At 35.8% G+C, this 19,069-nt stretch overlaps 1 protein-coding gene across 7 annotated transcripts in view; it reads left to right on the top strand.

The window, feature by feature from the left end:
• rims2a (regulating synaptic membrane exocytosis 2a) overlaps nucleotides 1-19,069 on the top strand; it is a gene marked incomplete at its 3' end in the record, with an annotated part of 189,910 nt that overhangs the window by 131,265 nt on the left and 39,576 nt on the right. For 4 of the 7 annotated variants that reach the window (XM_084385430.1, XM_084385426.1, XM_084385431.1 and 1 more), the window contains 2 exons: nucleotides 6,312-6,415; nucleotides 8,099-8,265. In XM_084385430.1, the coding sequence (XP_084241556.1) occupies nucleotides 6,312-6,415; nucleotides 8,099-8,265 (271 nt within the window). Of the gene's footprint in view, nucleotides 1-6,311; nucleotides 6,416-8,098; nucleotides 8,266-12,472; nucleotides 12,680-19,069 lie in introns of all 7 variants that reach the window. The other 3 variants (XM_084385425.1, XM_084385427.1, XM_084385428.1) reach the window with 1 other exon arrangement.

Genomic DNA, 19,069 nt, shown 5'->3' with positions numbered 1-19,069 from the left:
CAAACTCAGGTCTGTCCTTTCTTCTGCTTTGCTTTTCTCGTCTTCCTCCATGCCGTATCCCAGCTCCTCTCTGTTTGTCGCAATCTCATTCGTTCTCCCTGCTGGAAGAACCACAAAGGATAAAAGATTGATTGATTGAGCATCTAGACAATCTTAAGGCCCGTTCACACCAAGAACGATTTTCTCCTTAAAACTGCAGTGAACCAATGAAATCGCTGGTGTTTCTGACGTCACAAATTACCTTGACCAATCAGGTTAACGTGTGATCGTCAACGAGTGAATCTCTGAGCTGGTGTGAGTGAGTGGAGGCGGGGCTAATTTGCATATTCATAGAACCGCGTATACTAAAGGAGTCAAGGGTTTAGACTTAATTCAAGTTATTTTAAGGCATGAAGAATTTTTTTTCAAGGAAAAATGTTTAAATATGTCATTTTGGTGATCAAAGATTAGTTTTAAGTGATAAAATGATGGACTTTAAGTTTATTGTAAGCTCGCTCTGTAGTTCTGTCGCCTGCCGCTTTAAATGCTCGAGCTCTTTGAAATCTGGTGGATTCTGATTGGCTGTCAATGTTTTTATCATTCATCGAATGCATTCATTTATGAGATATCGTTTCTCTGTGCCGTTAACATTATATGTGATGTGGACTCTATTATACTTTTATATAGGGATGCACCGATTGGGAAATTCTGGGCCGATACCGATACCGATGTTTAACATAACAACTTGGCCGATGGCCGATGGCCGATGCCGATGCCGATGTTTTTTCTTTTTGTTATTTATTCCTTCTTTTGTGCCACGGAAACATACAAGTCTTTCGGCTCTTGATCACACTATCCTAGAATGAGCACAAATTCAATCAGACCAATTTATGAAACAAAAAAAACCTTTAATGTCACTTTCTGGTTGACAGTTATAACCTTATTTATAAGTTCTTTTTCAGTTGTTATGAGGAGCAATATGAGAGAGAAATTTGGTAATCATTGTCTGACCCAACAAAAAAAACATCATAATATTCATTTTATTTTTCGTGTTCGCATTTATGAGGGAAAAAACACGGGTGAATGTTCATACCAAAATATTAAATTTTAAGCGCGCACGCGCTCTTCTGCGAGAGAGAGAGAGAGAGAGAGAGAGAGAGAGAGAGAGAGAGAGAGCCCCGACCGCGCGCGCGCTCTCACTCACTATTCAGAGCGGTCAAGCTTCCCCGTACTTTTTGACAAGCGTCCTTGACAGGGAGGCCAGAGCTTCTTTGCAGCTCAAGTCGGCGGCGGTGTGTACAGTTAACGCTCTATCTGTTGACGGCGCTGAGGGAAAAGCTCCCGCCACTGGAAGAAGCGGTCGCCGCCCATTTGTGTCCTCCTGCGCACCCATCAAAGCCGTGCAGAACGTCTTCAGCACTCGCGGATCGTGCATAATCCGCCGCTTCTTCTGCTACCATGGTCATTCTTTTCTCGAGAAAAGGAGTTTTCTCATAGAAAATAAATAAAATAAATGCGTCATTGTACCCAGCACTTCTGAAAATGCACTTCCGAATGCGTCTCTGTCCCCAGCATATCAAACCAAACTGACGCCCATGTGACATCGGCGAATGTCATTTTTATTTCCCGATGGCCGATGGCAGTTAACGAGGCAAATATCGGCCATTACCGATGTTCAGCCGATGCATCGGTGCATCCCTACTTTTATATTTAGAACGATTTAGAACTATATAATTATCGTTATCATTATAGTTAGCAATTATCATCCTTGGTGTGAACTGGCCCTTAGGCTACCTAATGACTAGTTTGGACGAGCTTGAAACCATCAGAAACTGTTTTTATATGGATATTCCAGCAGGTCAGACTGAAATATGCTTTGCAATCAATGTTATTAATAAAAATCAAGGTTGATCTCACAAAGAACATGTCTTTTTTTAAAATTAACCCATTAAACATGAACGCATTATGCAATCGTTTAAGACGTTTATCATTGTATTGAACCTTTTTGGCATAAAGTGTTTCAATTTGAGTCAAGAACCCTAAAGTTCTATATATAACCCCATTGAACTATATATATATATATATATATATATATATATATATATACAGTATATATATATATATATATATATATGCTTTTTTTGCATATACAGTATACATGTATATACATGTATGTATGTATGTATATATGAAGAGTTCAGATGCAAAAGCCTCTTAAGTGCCGTCTGAAATTTTCTTCTAGAATGATCATTTTTATCAAGCTCGTATAATTAAATTCAGTAGTTTCACTTAAATGACAATTAATAGGTCATTTTCATTGTTATTTAAGTGAAATTACTGAACTTAAATATACAAGCTTGTTAAAAATGATCATTCAAGAAGAAAATTTCAGACGGCACTTAGAGGCTTTTGCATCTGAACTCTTCATATATATATATATATATGAGCATTTGTGAGATTCAACCATTATCAATTTGGACTGCAATACACATTTGAATCCACAGTAGTATAATGAGTGTAAAAACTGTAGAGGAGTAAATGCTGGGATTGTGCTTGAAAAGCGAACATCATCTCTTTCTGCTCTTTGGTTGTCTTCACTAGCTTTTTTAATATATTACGCCTCTTCTCTGCCCTTTTTATGAGCATTTTATTCATCTGGTTCCAGAGTTACTTTCTCCTATGAAGCTCATGGGCTTCCTTACCAGCTCCAGTCATAATCAAACATGATTATGATCATGTGTGTGTTCTTATTTTGAAAACATTTGAAAATGGTGGCATTTTTGGAGTGACAAAACACTTTTTCCAGCAGCCTTGGTTCTGGAATCTCATTTTCCCATTCATGTTCTCCATAGGAATGGAAAAAACAACAACAATCAGTTAAAAATTAAAATCCGAAAAGAGTTACAAGGTGTATTTAATGTCTTTTATGAGGCACTGAATCACTGTTAATGACACATTGTTGAATCTGACATGGTACAATTTAAAACAAGTGTATTTGTAATGGATTTGAAATTGAGCATTTTATGCTCACCAAGTAACAATAATATTGTGCAATATAGTTTCTATGTATTTTAAAATAAATTTTTTGCTTTCATTATCAATACTCCAGTCTTCAGTGTCACATGATCCTTCAGAAATCATTCTAATATGCTGATTTTGCTTTCTAATATGCTGAGTATTTTCATGGAAACTGAATTTTTTATGAATAGAAAGTTCAATAGAACAAGATCAATTTAATGCATCCTTGCTGAATAAAAATACACATTACTTAAAAAAACTTTGAACGGTAGTGTATATAGACAATTGTGTTTGATAGGGTGTCTGAGGGTGTGTTCACACTTGGCATGTTTGGTTTAATTAAAGCGAACTCTGGTGCGATTGTTCTGTTAGTGCGGTTCATTTGATAAAGTGTGAACCCTGCCATCTGAACCCTGGTGCGCACCAAACATGCGGGCCGAGACCGCTGAAACATGGGTCTCGGTCCGCTTCCAAATTAATTCTGAGATCTTCGTTTGTGTGTGACGGAGGAATTCCTGTCGCTGTTTTGACTCCTTTACACATTTTATAAGCTCTTCACGAGTTGTCAGCTCCTACATATTCCATCATATTTATGCACATAGCGGGCGTTCCGTTGTAAAATATGTGTCAAAAAGGCTTTGTTTTTTGTTTATTTGTATCTTTGCGTTCGGTGTTAAAAATGACAGTGTGAACATAAGAAAACCAGGACTAAATGTATAATTTATTTTTTGGTCAGGACCAAAAGATCCAAGAGAACTGAAATACAAGTGTGAACACACCCTCTCACCTTTTCCTTTCCACAGTTACATTTTTTTGGTGAATCTCTCGTCGGAATTATTGCTAATGTAATTATTCCCATTCATTTGGGTATTCGATGCTATATTTTGGTAACACTTTACAATAAGGTTCATTAGTTAACATTAGTTAATGTATTAACTAACCTGAACTAACAATGAGCAATACATTTGTTATCACTCTACATTATCCCTTACTTAACAAATACAACCTTTGATTTTAATAACATATTAGTAAATGTTGAAATGAATATTAACTAAGAAATGCTGTAGAAGTCTTGTTCATTCTTAGTTCATGTTAACTAAGGTAGTTAACTAATGTTATCTAATGAACCTTAATGTAAAGTGCTACCTATACTTTTTCAATTATAATTTTTTTAATGAACTCGCACTGCATTATTGTTTAGAAAATCTGGTTACGCTTTAGTTTGATGGTACAATATAAGTACCTTTGCACCTACATGTCAACTAACTCTCATTAGAGTATTATAGAATGTCTGCTTAATATCTGCCAACACTTTATTTTGATGCTCCCCATCAGACATACTGACTATAAGTAACTTTGCAACTATATGTCAACTTATTCTACTAACCCAAACCCTAACGTAACGGTCTACCAATACTCTAATGAGAGTTAGTTGACATGTAATTGCAAAGTTACTTATAGTTAATAGAATGTCTAAAGTGGACCATCGTTCTCTGTGGAGAAAAGGAATGGGATTTTGTACCTCCCGAACCCGACTGTTGTGTACAGTTCTTGGTTATGGCTCGAGCTAATGAAGCTGGCTTCATAATGGCATAAGTACATATATATATATATCACATCATGGTTATTTTCATAAGGTGTTAATGTCAGTTTAGGTTTTATTTGCACCCTCTTTCTTCCTCTTTTACTAGTGTTCTCCATCTCCATTTAAAACACTGTAAAGCAGTAGAGAAAACGAGGTGTGCTGTATGGTTTAGGCATTACAAATATCTACAGTAGATACAAAGATTGAAAACTTTTGACTGCGGATTGACTTAGGGGAAGTTTTCCCATGATGCAAAGCATTCTGAAAGCACTCTCCGTCATGAACGTGGCTTTAAGCTTAAAAACGCACCTTGTATATGAGCTGTAATATAGTGCTGCTATTAAATCCAATTAATCTAATGATTCTGAGAGCACTAATCATTGGGTAATTTGCTGAACATGTTAATTACTTAACAGCACAATTGCTATTGGCAAGAGAAAATTGCTATTGACATTTACGGCACCTGCACTGACAAAGACACATGCAGTACGCTTTACACGACTCAATAGCATAAACAAATTCAGTAATTTGCTTGTGCGAACAGGCTAGTTAAAGTTGTAGCTTGTCATTTTGCAACTGAAATGGTCACAGAAGTTTATGCGACTTCGTGATTCAAACAAGATTCGGGCCAGAATACCCTAGCAACTGCATACTGTAGCAACATGTTGAAAACCACCTAAAACACCCTAGCAACCACTTAAAAGACACTAAATACACAGAACATCCTAGCAAACACATGCATGTAAGTCAAGTAAGCCAAGGCAACCACCACAACCTGCGTTACTTAGAAACACTACATTCTAGAGCATTTTATTTGATTGGACTTTGCACATACACTGTATTTATCTTGTATGGTTAGATTTGATTTGCTAATAACGAATGACACTTTTCCATTCAGATGCTTTGAAGTGTTCCTCCGGTTTGAGTGACTTTTGTGTGAATTTACGCTAAGCTACTCTTAATAAAATGCTTATAAATAAGTATGTCTTAAATAGACCAGAGCTAACCTCTTTTATTATTTTACATTTTAAATATATTACCTCCTTCTGTAATCTGAAAAAAATATATATATATATTTATATATTAATTTTTTTTTGCTATGGACTGCATCATTTAGTATGCCAATGTGTATGTGAAGACATTTACTTATTATTAAGGGTGACAGGCATTTTGATAAATGCATATTTTTTTATGGCCAATTTGGTATTAAACAGAGTTAAAAGTGACCACTCAACGGTAGTGTTGTTGATGGGAAAGATTTCTTTATTAAAGGATTAGTTCACCCAAAAATGAAAATTCTGTCATCATTTACTCACCCTTATGTTGTTCCAAACCTTGATGAGTTTCTTTCTTCTGTTGAACATTAAAGAAGAGTGTTGGTTACCAGAGAGTTGATGGTAGCCATTGACTTACATAGTAGGAAGAAAACAATAGCTGGCTGCCGTCAACTGTCTGCTTACCAACATTCTTCAAAATATCTTCTTTTGCGTTCAACAGAAGAAAGAAACTCATACAGGTTTGGAACAACATTAGGGTGAGTAAATTATAACAGAATCTTTACATTTTTGGGCTGAACTATCTCTTTAAACCATTCTACATTATTATATATCACATCATATGCTTCATTAGTGAACGGGTCAACAGATCTGTTCCCATCTAGCCTCACCAACATCACAAGACACCTTTTCAACAAACCTGCAAACTCATTGACGTCTGCTGTGATCCGTAGGTGCCATGGATGTCGAGGAACGAACGCGGCAGATGAAACTGAAGATGAACAAGTATAAACAGGGAACAGGATCGGACTCCAGACTGGAACAGGACTATAATAAGGTAATAGTGGTTTACTGCTACCGTGAAAAACAGCTAAGCTATAGTTAGTATAGATAAATGCTGCTGTTGATCACTCAACTGTTAGATAAATTGGAGTGTTTTCTAGTTGTATTATTTGCAGTCATGCTAATTGAGACTAAATACTCCTGGTTGCATATTATTTAATAATAATAATAATGATAATGATAATTTTAACAATAATTATGGGCCCCTAATTGTATCCGTTAGTTTACTTTATTATTATAATTATTATTTTATTATAATTCTATATTTAAATACTCTCCCTTTCGAGAAAAAAAATAAATAAGAATAATATAGACGGGCTAATCATTTGTACAATATTTGCATGCTTTGGTGTTATGTTTAAAGGGGTTTAAACTAAACTAAAATGCAGTTTTAGTTTAGTTTAGTTTAGTTTAGTTTAGTTTAGTTTAGTTTAGTTTAGTTTAGTTTAGTTTAGTTTAGTTTAGTTTAGTTGAATGACCAGGCTCTTCTTTCACCCCCGTAAAATAGCATCAGTTTAGTTTCTTCTTAAAGCTAGTTTTTGCTTGTAGCTTTTAGTGTAGCCACTAATATGGCTGTAGTTGAACTAGGTCCAGGTAGTAAAAAAAACTAGCACTTTTCAGCCAATCAGATTGCTAATCTGGACCTAAGTGATCATAGATTAAACATGATGTTTGTTTGATTGACCCATTTCCAGCAGTTGTGAAATATTTATAGACCTAGTCTTTTAAGTTCAGTATCTCTGCACATGATATACTTTAGTATTCCTGTATGCGGGTCAGCATGCTGACATTCAGCGCCATATACGGCTATATCACCTTCCCTTTGTATCCTTGTAAGCCTGTGGTATGAAAAGCATTGCGCAGCACCGTGAGTTCTGCAGGATTCTATTAAAAGCAGATAAAGAAGAGGTTCATTAATTTTTGTCTGATAGGCTTATGAGAAGGCGCCATTTAGGACATTATGTTTATAATCATCATAGCAAGCCATGAGCATCTTATAAATACATATTTTACATAAGACCCTACAATACCTCTCCATGTCAGTCCAGGACAGAATACCCAGGAATACACTGGTTTAAATTAAGGATGTTCCTTTTTAGGTACATCTTTTATCAAAAGCAATAATTCATTCTACATTTATGTATTTTGCAAAAGCTTTTATCCAAAGCAACTTGCATTTCATTAAAGGTACACAATGTAACTTTTGATCCTCTAGAAGTTAAAAAACAGCATGCATTTTGTGGAAGAACATTGTTTTGGTTGTGCTTAAATTCCATTGACGATGTATTGACAAAAAATTTTAGTCAACATTTAATCAGTTCATGCATTCCTTGGCAGTCAAACACATGACCATTGTTAGCACAATGTCCTACTGTTAGAGCTCCTCATGAATTTATTTTTTGAATATATTATTATATGAGGTCTTTCTTTAAAGGTGAAGTGTGACATTTCTGCACCACTAGCACAACAAAAGGAAATGCAAAAATAAAGTTAGAGTTTTTTTTTTCATTGGTCAAATAAACCAATAATCTAGTCCCAGCTTTATGACACTGGCTAAAAACGTTTTGAAGATGCCACTTCACCTTTAACCGTTGTGACTAGTTTTTTTTTTTTTTGTCTCAAGCATTTTCTATTTGTTGTCCGTAAGCATCTAACTTGTGTTGTGTTTGTTCTGCAGCGTTCAGGCAGAGATCCTCAGCGGGGAGAAAACCTCTCGGCCAAGTCTTCGGACAGTGATGTCAGCGACGTGTCCGCTGTGTCGAGAACCAGCAGTGCGTCTCGATTCAGCAGCATGAGCTACATCTCTGTCCAATCAGAACGGCCGCGGGGCAGCCGGAAGATCAGGTGAGAAGTCCGATCACTGTCAAACCTGTGCGTTATGTTCAGTTGAGGAACAGTCTACAGTGGGTGCTCCTTAAGTTTGTTCTTTGAGGCCATGTACAAACTGCAAAGTTTTGTGAGTGACAACTGCATTTATTTGAAGGAGTGAATTACTTCGTCTCATGACTGTACAAGTAACATGGGTGCCAATAATTTAACCCGTATAGTGAAACCAGGGTTATTTTAGTATCATTTATATACTATTATAGTATTTATTACTATTTTTAAGTAGCTTTTATTTTTATGTTTTTAGTTTTCATTTTAATTTTAGTTTGTTTTATTAGTTTTGTTATGTTCTTTTAAAAACATCAAAACCAGAAAGAAATCCATAGAATGTCCATGTCAAATAGTTAGTAGATAGTAGATAAAAATGACTTTGTTGCATACGTTTAATACACACCACACACATAATAGTAGATTTCTTACAAAAAATACTTTATTTAGATACCAAAAGCAAAGACAAAACGATTTCAATTCATGTTGTCATCAGTGTCATAACAGAAAATAGCACACCTGATTCTATTTTATATACATTTTTTGCCATAGAAAGTAAACTCAAAATGTTGATTTAAAAACAAACACACATACCTTAATGGCATAAAAACTGTTTGTACACTAACATACAGACTGCAGAAAAAATACAACATACAAAATACAAATACAAACATTTTGTACACAAATTGTGCAGAAATGATAAAAAAAAATACAATATTATATAATTATACAAAATGTTTTTGTTCATAATCATCAAGAATATAAATGCAACATTATCCAGAAACAGTATAATAATATGAAACATAATATGATTTCATGTTTATAAGGAATAAATCCAACAAAAGAGAGAAAGAAAGAATACCAAAGGAAAATATCAAAAACAACTACAAAAAAAGGTATATGAATTTTTAAATCAACTTTTTGGATGTAATGCTGTGAAAATGTTTTATATAGATAGAATCAGGTGTGCTGATTCTATCCTTACAGGGTTTATTTTTTTGTAAGAATCTTCTACTGTTATGTGTGCGAGCTCCTCTCCTTGTCAAACTTTTTTTATTAGTTTTGTTTTTTTATATTTCTATTTACTGTACCTTTAATTTATTTTTATTTTTAATTGCCAATGCATCATTTCTAAGTTTTTCATCTAATATTTGTATTTTATTTCAGATTTATTTCTAAATTAAAGATCTAAAAAATGTCATAGTTTTAGATTTAGTTTTAGTTTTAGGTAACAATAACAATACTGCTGGAAACATATTATCATCTGGCAGTTGTTAGTAAACCAGTGTCGACAGAGGCACCAAGTTTATGTATGTTTAGTCTCAGCCTCAGATGGCGTGCCCATATACCACCCACAGTCTGTTAGCGTTCACTCATCTTGCACACATAACTGGCAAGCACTATCCAATCGGATTGACTGGCTTCTAGGACATTTCTGATCCATTCCCCTGGAAACATAGTCATATTTACCAGGATTGTGCTCATTTCAGAAATGAATTGAGAATGCCTTTTATAGATTCCAATTAAATTTAAAGAACACAGACGCAGCAGATAATTTCAATAATGACCAATGCAATCTACCAAGACATGCTTTCTTGGTGTGTTAAATAATGGCACAAATTGATGAGCGTAAACCTTAGTAAATCACCTTGCATGATTCATTTAAATACTCTCCGCGCATAAATTTTGCATCTGAAAGGGAAACTCCTACAAATGCATAAGCAATAAGGTCAGCCGCAAAAATAACCCTGTCAATGCCTTTTCAGCGCTAATTTTTCACTGCGTGTCTTTAGTAAATCCTGACCGTAGTTTTTTTTTAAACACAAAAAAGGGTTTGCGCTGGATCAAGCTGTTAGTAAATCTGGCCCATAGTGGCTTCTAAAAACAAAACAAACTGTGGTTGGTCACTTTACTTGTCAATCAAACAGTCTAGTCTAAGTGGGTGGTTCTTGTCAAGAATTTGCTAATAGTCAAAATTATGACTATATGAAAAAAATGTATATTGTTGGCTCTGTGGCGAATTGCTTTTTATGTTGATCACTTGTAAGTCACTTTGTGTAAGCATCTACTAAATTACTAAATGTAAATATATTGCACATTAAGCGGATGGTGGGAGTAAAAAGAACATTTCTCATATCTAATACTTTCAAGTGTACATTTGGTTATAGAATGAGGTTCTCACTCCTATAAATACCTGCTGTGTACAGAACAGGATTAAACACTCATAAGAGGAGTGATGATCTTCTTTAGCTGCAGTGTGTACATGGCCTAAGAGAAACAGCATCTCTGTAGGGTTCGTCATCATGTGGGTCCGAGTGCGTTCAAGGTTTGCTTTTGTTTAGGTGAGTTTGGTGCCAAACCACTAACTCTATGTGTCCACTGGCATGGAAGAAATCCACTCTTTATTATGAGTTATCCAGAACACCTTCTTTGGGGTGTGTCTGTAAAATGTACAGTGAACAGGTTGTCTTTATTGTGATAAATGATTGGTTTCTTCAAACTGTGAATAAAGTCATGCATGATGACAGTTTGAAAATTGCAGACATTTTGAATGCTTAGGTTTCATATAGTTTCAGTTAAATATACAATACCATTCGAAAGTTTGGTGGTCAGAAAGACTTTAAAAAAATTATACTTTTATTTAAGGGTTAGTTCACCCAAAAATGAACATTTTGTCATTAATTACTCACACTCATGTCGTTCAAACCCATAAGACTTTCGGTCATCTTCGGAACACAAATGAAGATATTTTTAATAAAATCTGAGCGATTTTTTTCCCTCCATAGACAGCTACACAACTACCACTTTGACACTTCAAAACAATCATAAATAGATCGTAAAACTAATCCATATTAATTGAGGGGTTCAGTCCAAATTTTCTGAAGAGACTCGATTGCGAGTCGATTGATGATGATAAACAGATTGAATTTAGGCTTTTATTCACATAAGCATTCTTCAACTCACACATCAGTTGAGGTAAATGGAAAGCTCAATCATGTTCGCTTGACATGTGAGAACCAATGAGGTTCATTCTCGAGTTACGCATCATGTTGAGCTTCCGCAAGAACAAACCTCAATTTAATAATCAATTAAAAAGGATTTTATACCTGTATGATATAACGCTGTGCCCACATTGGACCAGCGCTTTGGAAAATGTCCCAAGCAGGGTAGGTTGAGCTTCTGTTTATGTCTGCTGATGAATGTTTAGATGTGAATAAAAGCCTAAATTCAATCTGTTCATCATATGAAGTGATCGTGTCTCTTCAGAAAATGTGGACTAAACCGCTCAATTCATATGGATTAGTTTTACGATCTCTTTATGAACTTTTGTAAAGCATCAAAGTTGTAGTTGAATGGCTGTCAACGAAGGGACAGAAAGCTCTCGGATTTCATTAAAAAGATCTTCATTTGTGCTCCGAAGATGAACGAAAGTCTTACAGGTTTTGGAACGACATGAGGGCGAGTAATTAATGACAGAATTTTCATTTTTGGGTGAACTATCCCTTAAGCAAGGATAAAGTAAATTGATCAAAAGTGACAGTATTAAGAAGTTACCGAAGTGTTCTATTTCAAATGCTTTAAAAAAATAAATAATTATTCATCAAAGAATGCTGTGTCCTAGTTTCCTCAAAAAATATGAAGCAGCACAACTGTTTTTAACATTGATAATGATAAGAATGTTTCTTGATCGCCAAATCAGCATATTAGAATGATTTCTGAAGGGATGTAATGATGCTGATGATATATTAAATTAGTAAACAGTTCATTTAAATTGTAATAATATTTCACAATATTACTGTATTTGTGACAAAATAAGAGACTTTAAAAACATTTAAAAAAATTTACCAACCTGAAACTTTTGTTCGGCTGTCATCCAACATTTGCATAATCCGCTCACTCCGTGCCAGTGAACACAAACAGTTTCCCATTTTACACGCTAGGGGGTGTGTATTTTATTTCTGCAATGAAACACAATTTTGTTCTGTTTTATGTGCATACTGTCTGGCTTCTGTTGTTATTACTGTTTGCATTGCATTATTTTGTTGTGTTGTCATTCATTCATTCTTTCTTTATGGTTTACATTCAGGAAGTGTTGACACCTATTTTCACTGTGCTTCATTTTTGTTCTGCATGCTGCTTGCACCTCTGCTTCTACTTCTGCTGGCCACGCCCACAGCAAGGGGCGGAGTCTCTCCAGGGAGGGGGAGGGGTTACAGGAGGAACAGGAGGAGGGAGGGTTAGAGGAGGATAGAGCGAGGAAAAGAGGAGGGGGGAGGGCAGGAAAGCTGAGGAGACAGACAAGTAGTATAGACAGAGAGGAAGCAGAGCGGGAGGAGTCTGAAGAGGGCGTGGCCCAGAGGACGGTCTCAGAGACGGACCTCAGGTAAACTCTAGTCGCCATGGCAGCCAACTGTTTCTTATACCAATGGTTTTCAATCCTGGTCCTGGGGACCAATGCTGCATTCACGCCATGCCGTAATAGCGTAATTTCACGATGTCAACACATGACGTTCTACTTGGAACTGTTCACGTCTTCGGACTCGGAATTATGTGTTTCAGTGGCGCTGGCAACGCTATCAACTCCTAAATGTGGTACAAGTAGCTCTATGAGGACGGTTACGAGTTGACATCTCGTAATTATGGGAATCACAACATGGCGTGAACGCACCTCACACATTTTTGTATGCCTCCCTTATTTAACACACCTGATTCAGATCATCAGCTCATTAGGTGAGAGCTCCTGAACTGAGGCTGTGTTCGAAATCACCCCTATACCCTCATTCACTATCCCTACATTAGTCCACTAATATAGTCCGCTTGAAGGAGTGAATAAAAAGTGAGTGCGCCGGAAAGGCTGCCACTTTTGCGTGATTTGTGCTTGCTGTTTAATAATCATTTGAAACTCAGCAAACTGGCAGCTCCAGTAGTAATGAAAAGATTTATCTTGAACTCTGCCGTTGAAACTATGTATAGACCTTAATTAAACAATTTAATAATCAATCAAAAAGGAATTTATACCTGTATGATATTACGCTGTAGCCACATTGGACCAGTTTGGAATATGCATTATGGGTATTGTCTAGCCATTGAGCGTACATCGGTTGTACACTCATTATTGTGGTGCATTGTGGGATTGGATGATTGCACTCGATAACATCAACTATGGTTTCGGACACCACTACAAATGGCTGTCCCCTCAAATAGTGCCCTATTTAAGGATATAGGGGGTGATTCCGGACACAGCCTGAGTGTCTCAGATAAGGGAGACATACAAAATGTGCAGAGAGGTGGGTCCCCAGGACCAGCAGTGAAAACCAGTCTTACTGTATATGGTAGCTACAAGATAATGCATACACAAATACTTCTTGTATATTCTATTCATGTCTAAACTTTAAGATGAGAGCCATACTTAACACAGTTGAATGCAGAGTTGGGAATAGGGAATTGCAGAGATCTAGAGTTGGAAATTGGGTAATTAAGTCAAGGACACCTACTTTACTTTAGCACAACCTATATTATAATGTACTGTATTCCCGATATAGCTTGTTTGTTATGTTTACATTAACATAGGAAACTTAATCTAAACCTGCCAACTCGAGTTCAGTGAAATGAGTGTATAGATACAGTAGATGGCAAGCCATGGTGAATCGCTCATGATAAATGAATCCAGCCCTATTTCAGTCCTGTGCTAGACTAGTGCTGTCTTCCTTATGTTTATGTATGTCTATGTCATTTTAATGTGCTGCTGTTTGTGTGTGGGGCGACTTCAACACTTATGAGGGCTTTATTTGTTTATTCAGAACATGTCATGAAATGTGAAAGTCTTTTTTTCAGTGTCCCCATACCTTCAAATACCCCTTTTACCCAAGTAAAGGCCTCCATTCAGATTCAGCTTCATACTCAATGGGCGCAGAACCCTGTTAGCAGTCACTCAACAGCTGCACATATCGGTGAATCTCATGAATCTTTCATTAAAATATGTTCAGGTCAAATTTCATCCCCCAAAATCAAAATATAATATAATTTGGACCATAACATTTTTAGGAATTTATATATTATTTTCATGACAATTAAGCAGTCCCTGATTATACTATAGGCTATTAAAGTGCTCCTTTTATGCTTTTTTTGGACATTACCGTTCATGTACTGTGTTGTATAGCTGTTCGTAAATGTAAAAGGTCTGCAAAGTTTCAGAGATCAAGGTGCCTGATAAATGAAGTTATTGTCTCCCAAAAGAAAGAACTTATTCTAAACTGCCAGAAACCAGTCATCAGTAACTTCAGTAGGTTTGTAATAAATTTGCATAATGCCAGCCTATGGTCTTCATTGGCTACTCGCGAACAACGTCTACTTCGACCCGCCCTGAAACACTGTTGTAGCTGCGGCCTTGAAGGGTTTGGTCCGTGTTGTTGACATGTCGAGAAGATGCTGTTTTCTGCGCTGAGAAAGCGAATCCATTTTTCATGCACTTCCAAAGGATGATGACTCTGGCTCAATTTGATTTGGTAAAACCAATGCCATCGTTAATGTCCATGTCACTGTGTATCAAGCAATCAGGGAGATGTGGAGCTGAAATTCAGATATGGTAATGGATGTTTTGTTTCCAACACACTTTGTAAGCTGTAGACCAATCACAACAGACTGGGCCATCTGACCAATCGGAGCGGAGTAGACCAATCACAACCGACTGGGCCACCATAAACACCATAAAAGGGGCACTTTAAGAGTTTTGTTTTTGACGTTGATTTTATTCAGATGAAAATGTGTTTGAATTATTTGACATAAATGGACAAAAACTGTTTTTAGTAGTTTTTATTTATTATTTACATGTACAATAATCAAGAAAATGTATTATGATGATATAATGTCATACAAAAACAGGTTTCATTTTCTTTATGCAAATAATATCTCCTTCATTTTGGTTTCAGTGTGAAATATGACCCAGACATGTTCGTTTCGTGAGATTCACCCATATGGACTCCTTCTCTTTCCGTTTGACTGCTCTCTGAGGCCGTTTTTGTGATATTTCTGAGCTCCGGCTCATCTCACAGTGTTGACACTGCACGTGTCATCTCAGCTTCTGAGCGATGCATTAGACATTAGACTCTGATCGGGTTTGTAATGAGGGAGATAGGAACACGATTTTCTTTGTTAATAAGTGACTGGAAGCGCACACAGACCTTTGAAGCATATCGTTGATCATATTGCGTTAAATGAACATACAGTACGAATGGATGGACACGGATTGTGTATAAGGAACAGTGATTTAGCTGAAAAGGCAAAAAGTGTTTGCTTTTTAATGTCATGCGTTCTTCAGGTGATCTTTCTGTGTTTACTGAGGCGTGTTGAATCAGCCAATACATGCTTTGAAAAACAGGAAGTGATGTCAGTAGCAGTTACATTGACGATGGTGGGAGAGCCACAGGCATTGTCTGCCTCATTAGGTGACTTGTGTAATATGTATGATGCATGTGTTCTGGTTGCAGTTTTCTGTGGATTAGTTATGCAATCTCACGACTAATATACACATATGAAACTAACAGGCAGAAAAAAGAAGGAAAACAAAGCCATAAAGAGGTTATTTAGCTTTGCCTTGTGATGCACAACAAGTCACTGAGGTTTCTTAGTGGACACCAAAGCATGTGTTCACACACAGCACAGACAGTCATGAGATGTTTCAACTAATTTTCATTTCCAGTGGTTTATGTGGTATTGTCCTCTAGTCAGACCATTTCAAAGCAGAGATGTCACTATCAAATGCAGAAGTCCCTAAGTGCAAAAAATCTTTTTCTGAATCAGTAGCCTCGTCTTGTTTTTAAGTAAAAAATATATTATATCTGCGTATATACAGTATATTATATAAGCAGATACCTTTAAATCAGATAAAATGCCTGAGATTGGTTTCAGAGAATACAGTATATCTTAATTTAATTTAATTGAAAAATCATAAAATTGTCAGCATGACATTTTCTTATGATTAAATGAGAAAAATAATTGACAATAGGAAAAAAAAAAAGTTGCATTTAATTCTCATTAGCTTTGTTATATAAAATTTTAATTTTGTTAATAGCAATGAAAAGTAATAAAGAAAAAATCTATTATTATTGAAAGTAAAAATCGGTAACACTTTACAATAAGTTAACAACCTTTGATTTTAGTGTATTAGTAAATGTTGAAATTAATATTAACTAAGATTAATAAATTGTAAGTATTGTTCATTCTTGGTTCGTTAACTGAGGTAGTTAACTAATGTTAAACTAATCAACCTTAATGTAAACTGTTACCTAAAAATCTAATTAATGGAGGTTAATCACAAATATTTTAATTTTTTTTTTAAGTATGAAGGTGATTTAAGATAGTGTTATGGCATAATTGAATACAGACATGATACGTCAATATATTTTGTTTTCTTTCCATATCTTTAAGCAACATAGGAATAAACCACAAGTCCACAGCAATTTGACACTAAAAAAAGATTGTCAGTCTGTCAGTTTTTCAGTTGTTGGTCTATGTAAACATGAGCTAGGTGAATTTTTTTAGACGTGGCATTGCTTCTTTCTGCTGTGCTCCATCTTTTGAGTTGATGAGGTGAGTTGCCTGTAGTAGCTGTGTTCATTAGGTGGTGCTTCAAGCTGGAATTGATGGTAGTAAAATCCCTTATTATAAGTCATTTTCTCAGAAGGCATGATTAAATGTGTTTTTTATATACTTAACTCAATTAGGGCCAGATTTACTACTGTAATTCTGTAAATTCCCTCCAAAAAAAAAAACGCTGATGGGAGTGGAAAGTTCTGCATGTGATCTACTGATGACACTGCTTTTTTGGCCAGTAAATAATGGCACAAATACCAGTATATTGACGGGTGCAAACCTTAGTAAATCACCTTGCATGATTCATTTAAATACTCTCCTCCCATAAATTTTGCATCTGAAAGGGAAAGTACAAATGCATGTGCAATAAGGCCAGCTTAAAAAATAACCCTGTCCATGCCTTTACAGTGCTTATATTTCACTGTCTGTCTTTAGTAAATCCAAGTAGTTTTGTAACGCCAAAAGAGGGTTTGTGCTAGCGCAAGCTGTTAGTGAATCTGGCCCTTAGCGTGTTAAATTGACAACCTTTCTTTAAACGTACTTAATTAATGTATGCTAATAGTAATATTAACATCTCATTGCTATTAAACAGCGTCATTAATGTGAAACTGAAGCAGCTATGATAATGTAATCAGAAACTGATACTGACTTTCTGCTCTGTATCAAATCATTAACATCTCATTTTCAGAAATATCAAGTAGAGAGTGTCTGAATGAGCTTTGAAAGCTAATTCCTAATTTGCAGGATGCTGTAGAGATGCTGTACTCTTTACTACACTTTCCGAATTTGCCATTTTTGATCAGGACTGGAAGTTGATGATGGAACTAAATTTCATTAGCATCGCCTAGAGCAGTTTAGCGCTGCGTCAGATTTCATTTAAAGGTCACTTCTCCCTGGAGTAGAGTGGAGAACGTAATAGCTCTAACATTAGAGTTTCTAAATATATGTATATATATATATATATATTGAGTTTAATAGAGTCTGACGTTAGCATGACTGAGTTCTAATGTCAATAAATGGACAGCACACACAAATGTTGAGTAAAATAGTCAATTTTCAATCAATTTGAACCATTTTTATTGGTACTTTAATTAAAGAACCCTTGTTTTTTTCTATCAATGAGCTTGTAATGCATTCTGGGATTGCTTTCTCTGTGAAGGAAGGGATACATGTGATGCTTTCTTAGAATTTGGCCAAAAATATGTATCCTTAAATCCAAAATCGTACAGCCAAGCTTTTGAAGCAGTCTTTGTGTCAAGAAGGCCTTAAAATACTGCCTAACTTATTACGCAACTTAGTACTTTGCATTTTAGTGGCATTCACTAGGCTTTTTATGTTGATCAATTAAAAGTTCACAAATTCGCAACAACAACTTTTAGGTGTGATAGAGTGTGATAGTTTAGAGCGATAGTTAACACTATTTTTTACGTTATGTCTTGTTTCTTAAAGCATAAAAAGGAGTTTTTTCCCCTCTGGCTGTAAGATGAAGAATGATGAAGTCTGTCAATGCCTTCCATCCATCACTTTTCCACCATGTCAGTTTCTAAAAATAACTGTCGTATGCTAATGAAATAAGGGTATTTGGGTGCGTTTCATTTTATTCAGGCCATCAGAGCCCTTGAGTATTCCCCATTAAAATAATATGTATTAATAGTGGCGATTGTTGAATTTCATGCCTTGACTGAATTCGGAGTCCTTAAGCCACATTCATTTAGACAATTAACAGAAACGCCAAAAACCTAGGGCGCTGTTTCCATAGAAACATATTTTCTGCACCACCTCCTCTATATATATATTTTCAAGGGCAGTGATGGTGAGCACATTCCTTTGTCTTTTTGTCATCATATCTTTTGCTTCCCTCGAAGTATGTCATTATTCATTCACGCTTCTGACATTGTGTGAGTTCCATCACACGTTGAAATATTGACTGAAGTATCTTGTGAATTTGAAGTCATCATGTTCTTCAATCGTAGAGTTACTGCATAGCTGTTATAGCCAGGCAATGCAATGCCATGAATCTTAAAGACGTGCATTCCTTCACGAGGCTGTTTTATGTTTATTCCGGTTTCAGCTCTTCAGCAGCCCAAATTTGAGGCGTAGAATGGTTCTAAATCAGGAAAATTGATTTTTAAGCCCATGCGTGCACACACACACACAAAAATAGTGTGCGGGGTTTTGTTTG

Source organism: Rutilus rutilus (assembly GCF_951802725.1).
Source record: "Rutilus rutilus genome assembly, chromosome: 17".
Taxonomy (NCBI): Eukaryota; Metazoa; Chordata; class Actinopteri; order Cypriniformes; family Leuciscidae; genus Rutilus; species Rutilus rutilus.
The sequence above is the reverse complement of the archived record's forward strand: the minus strand, read 5'-3'. Positions and strand labels throughout refer to the sequence as shown.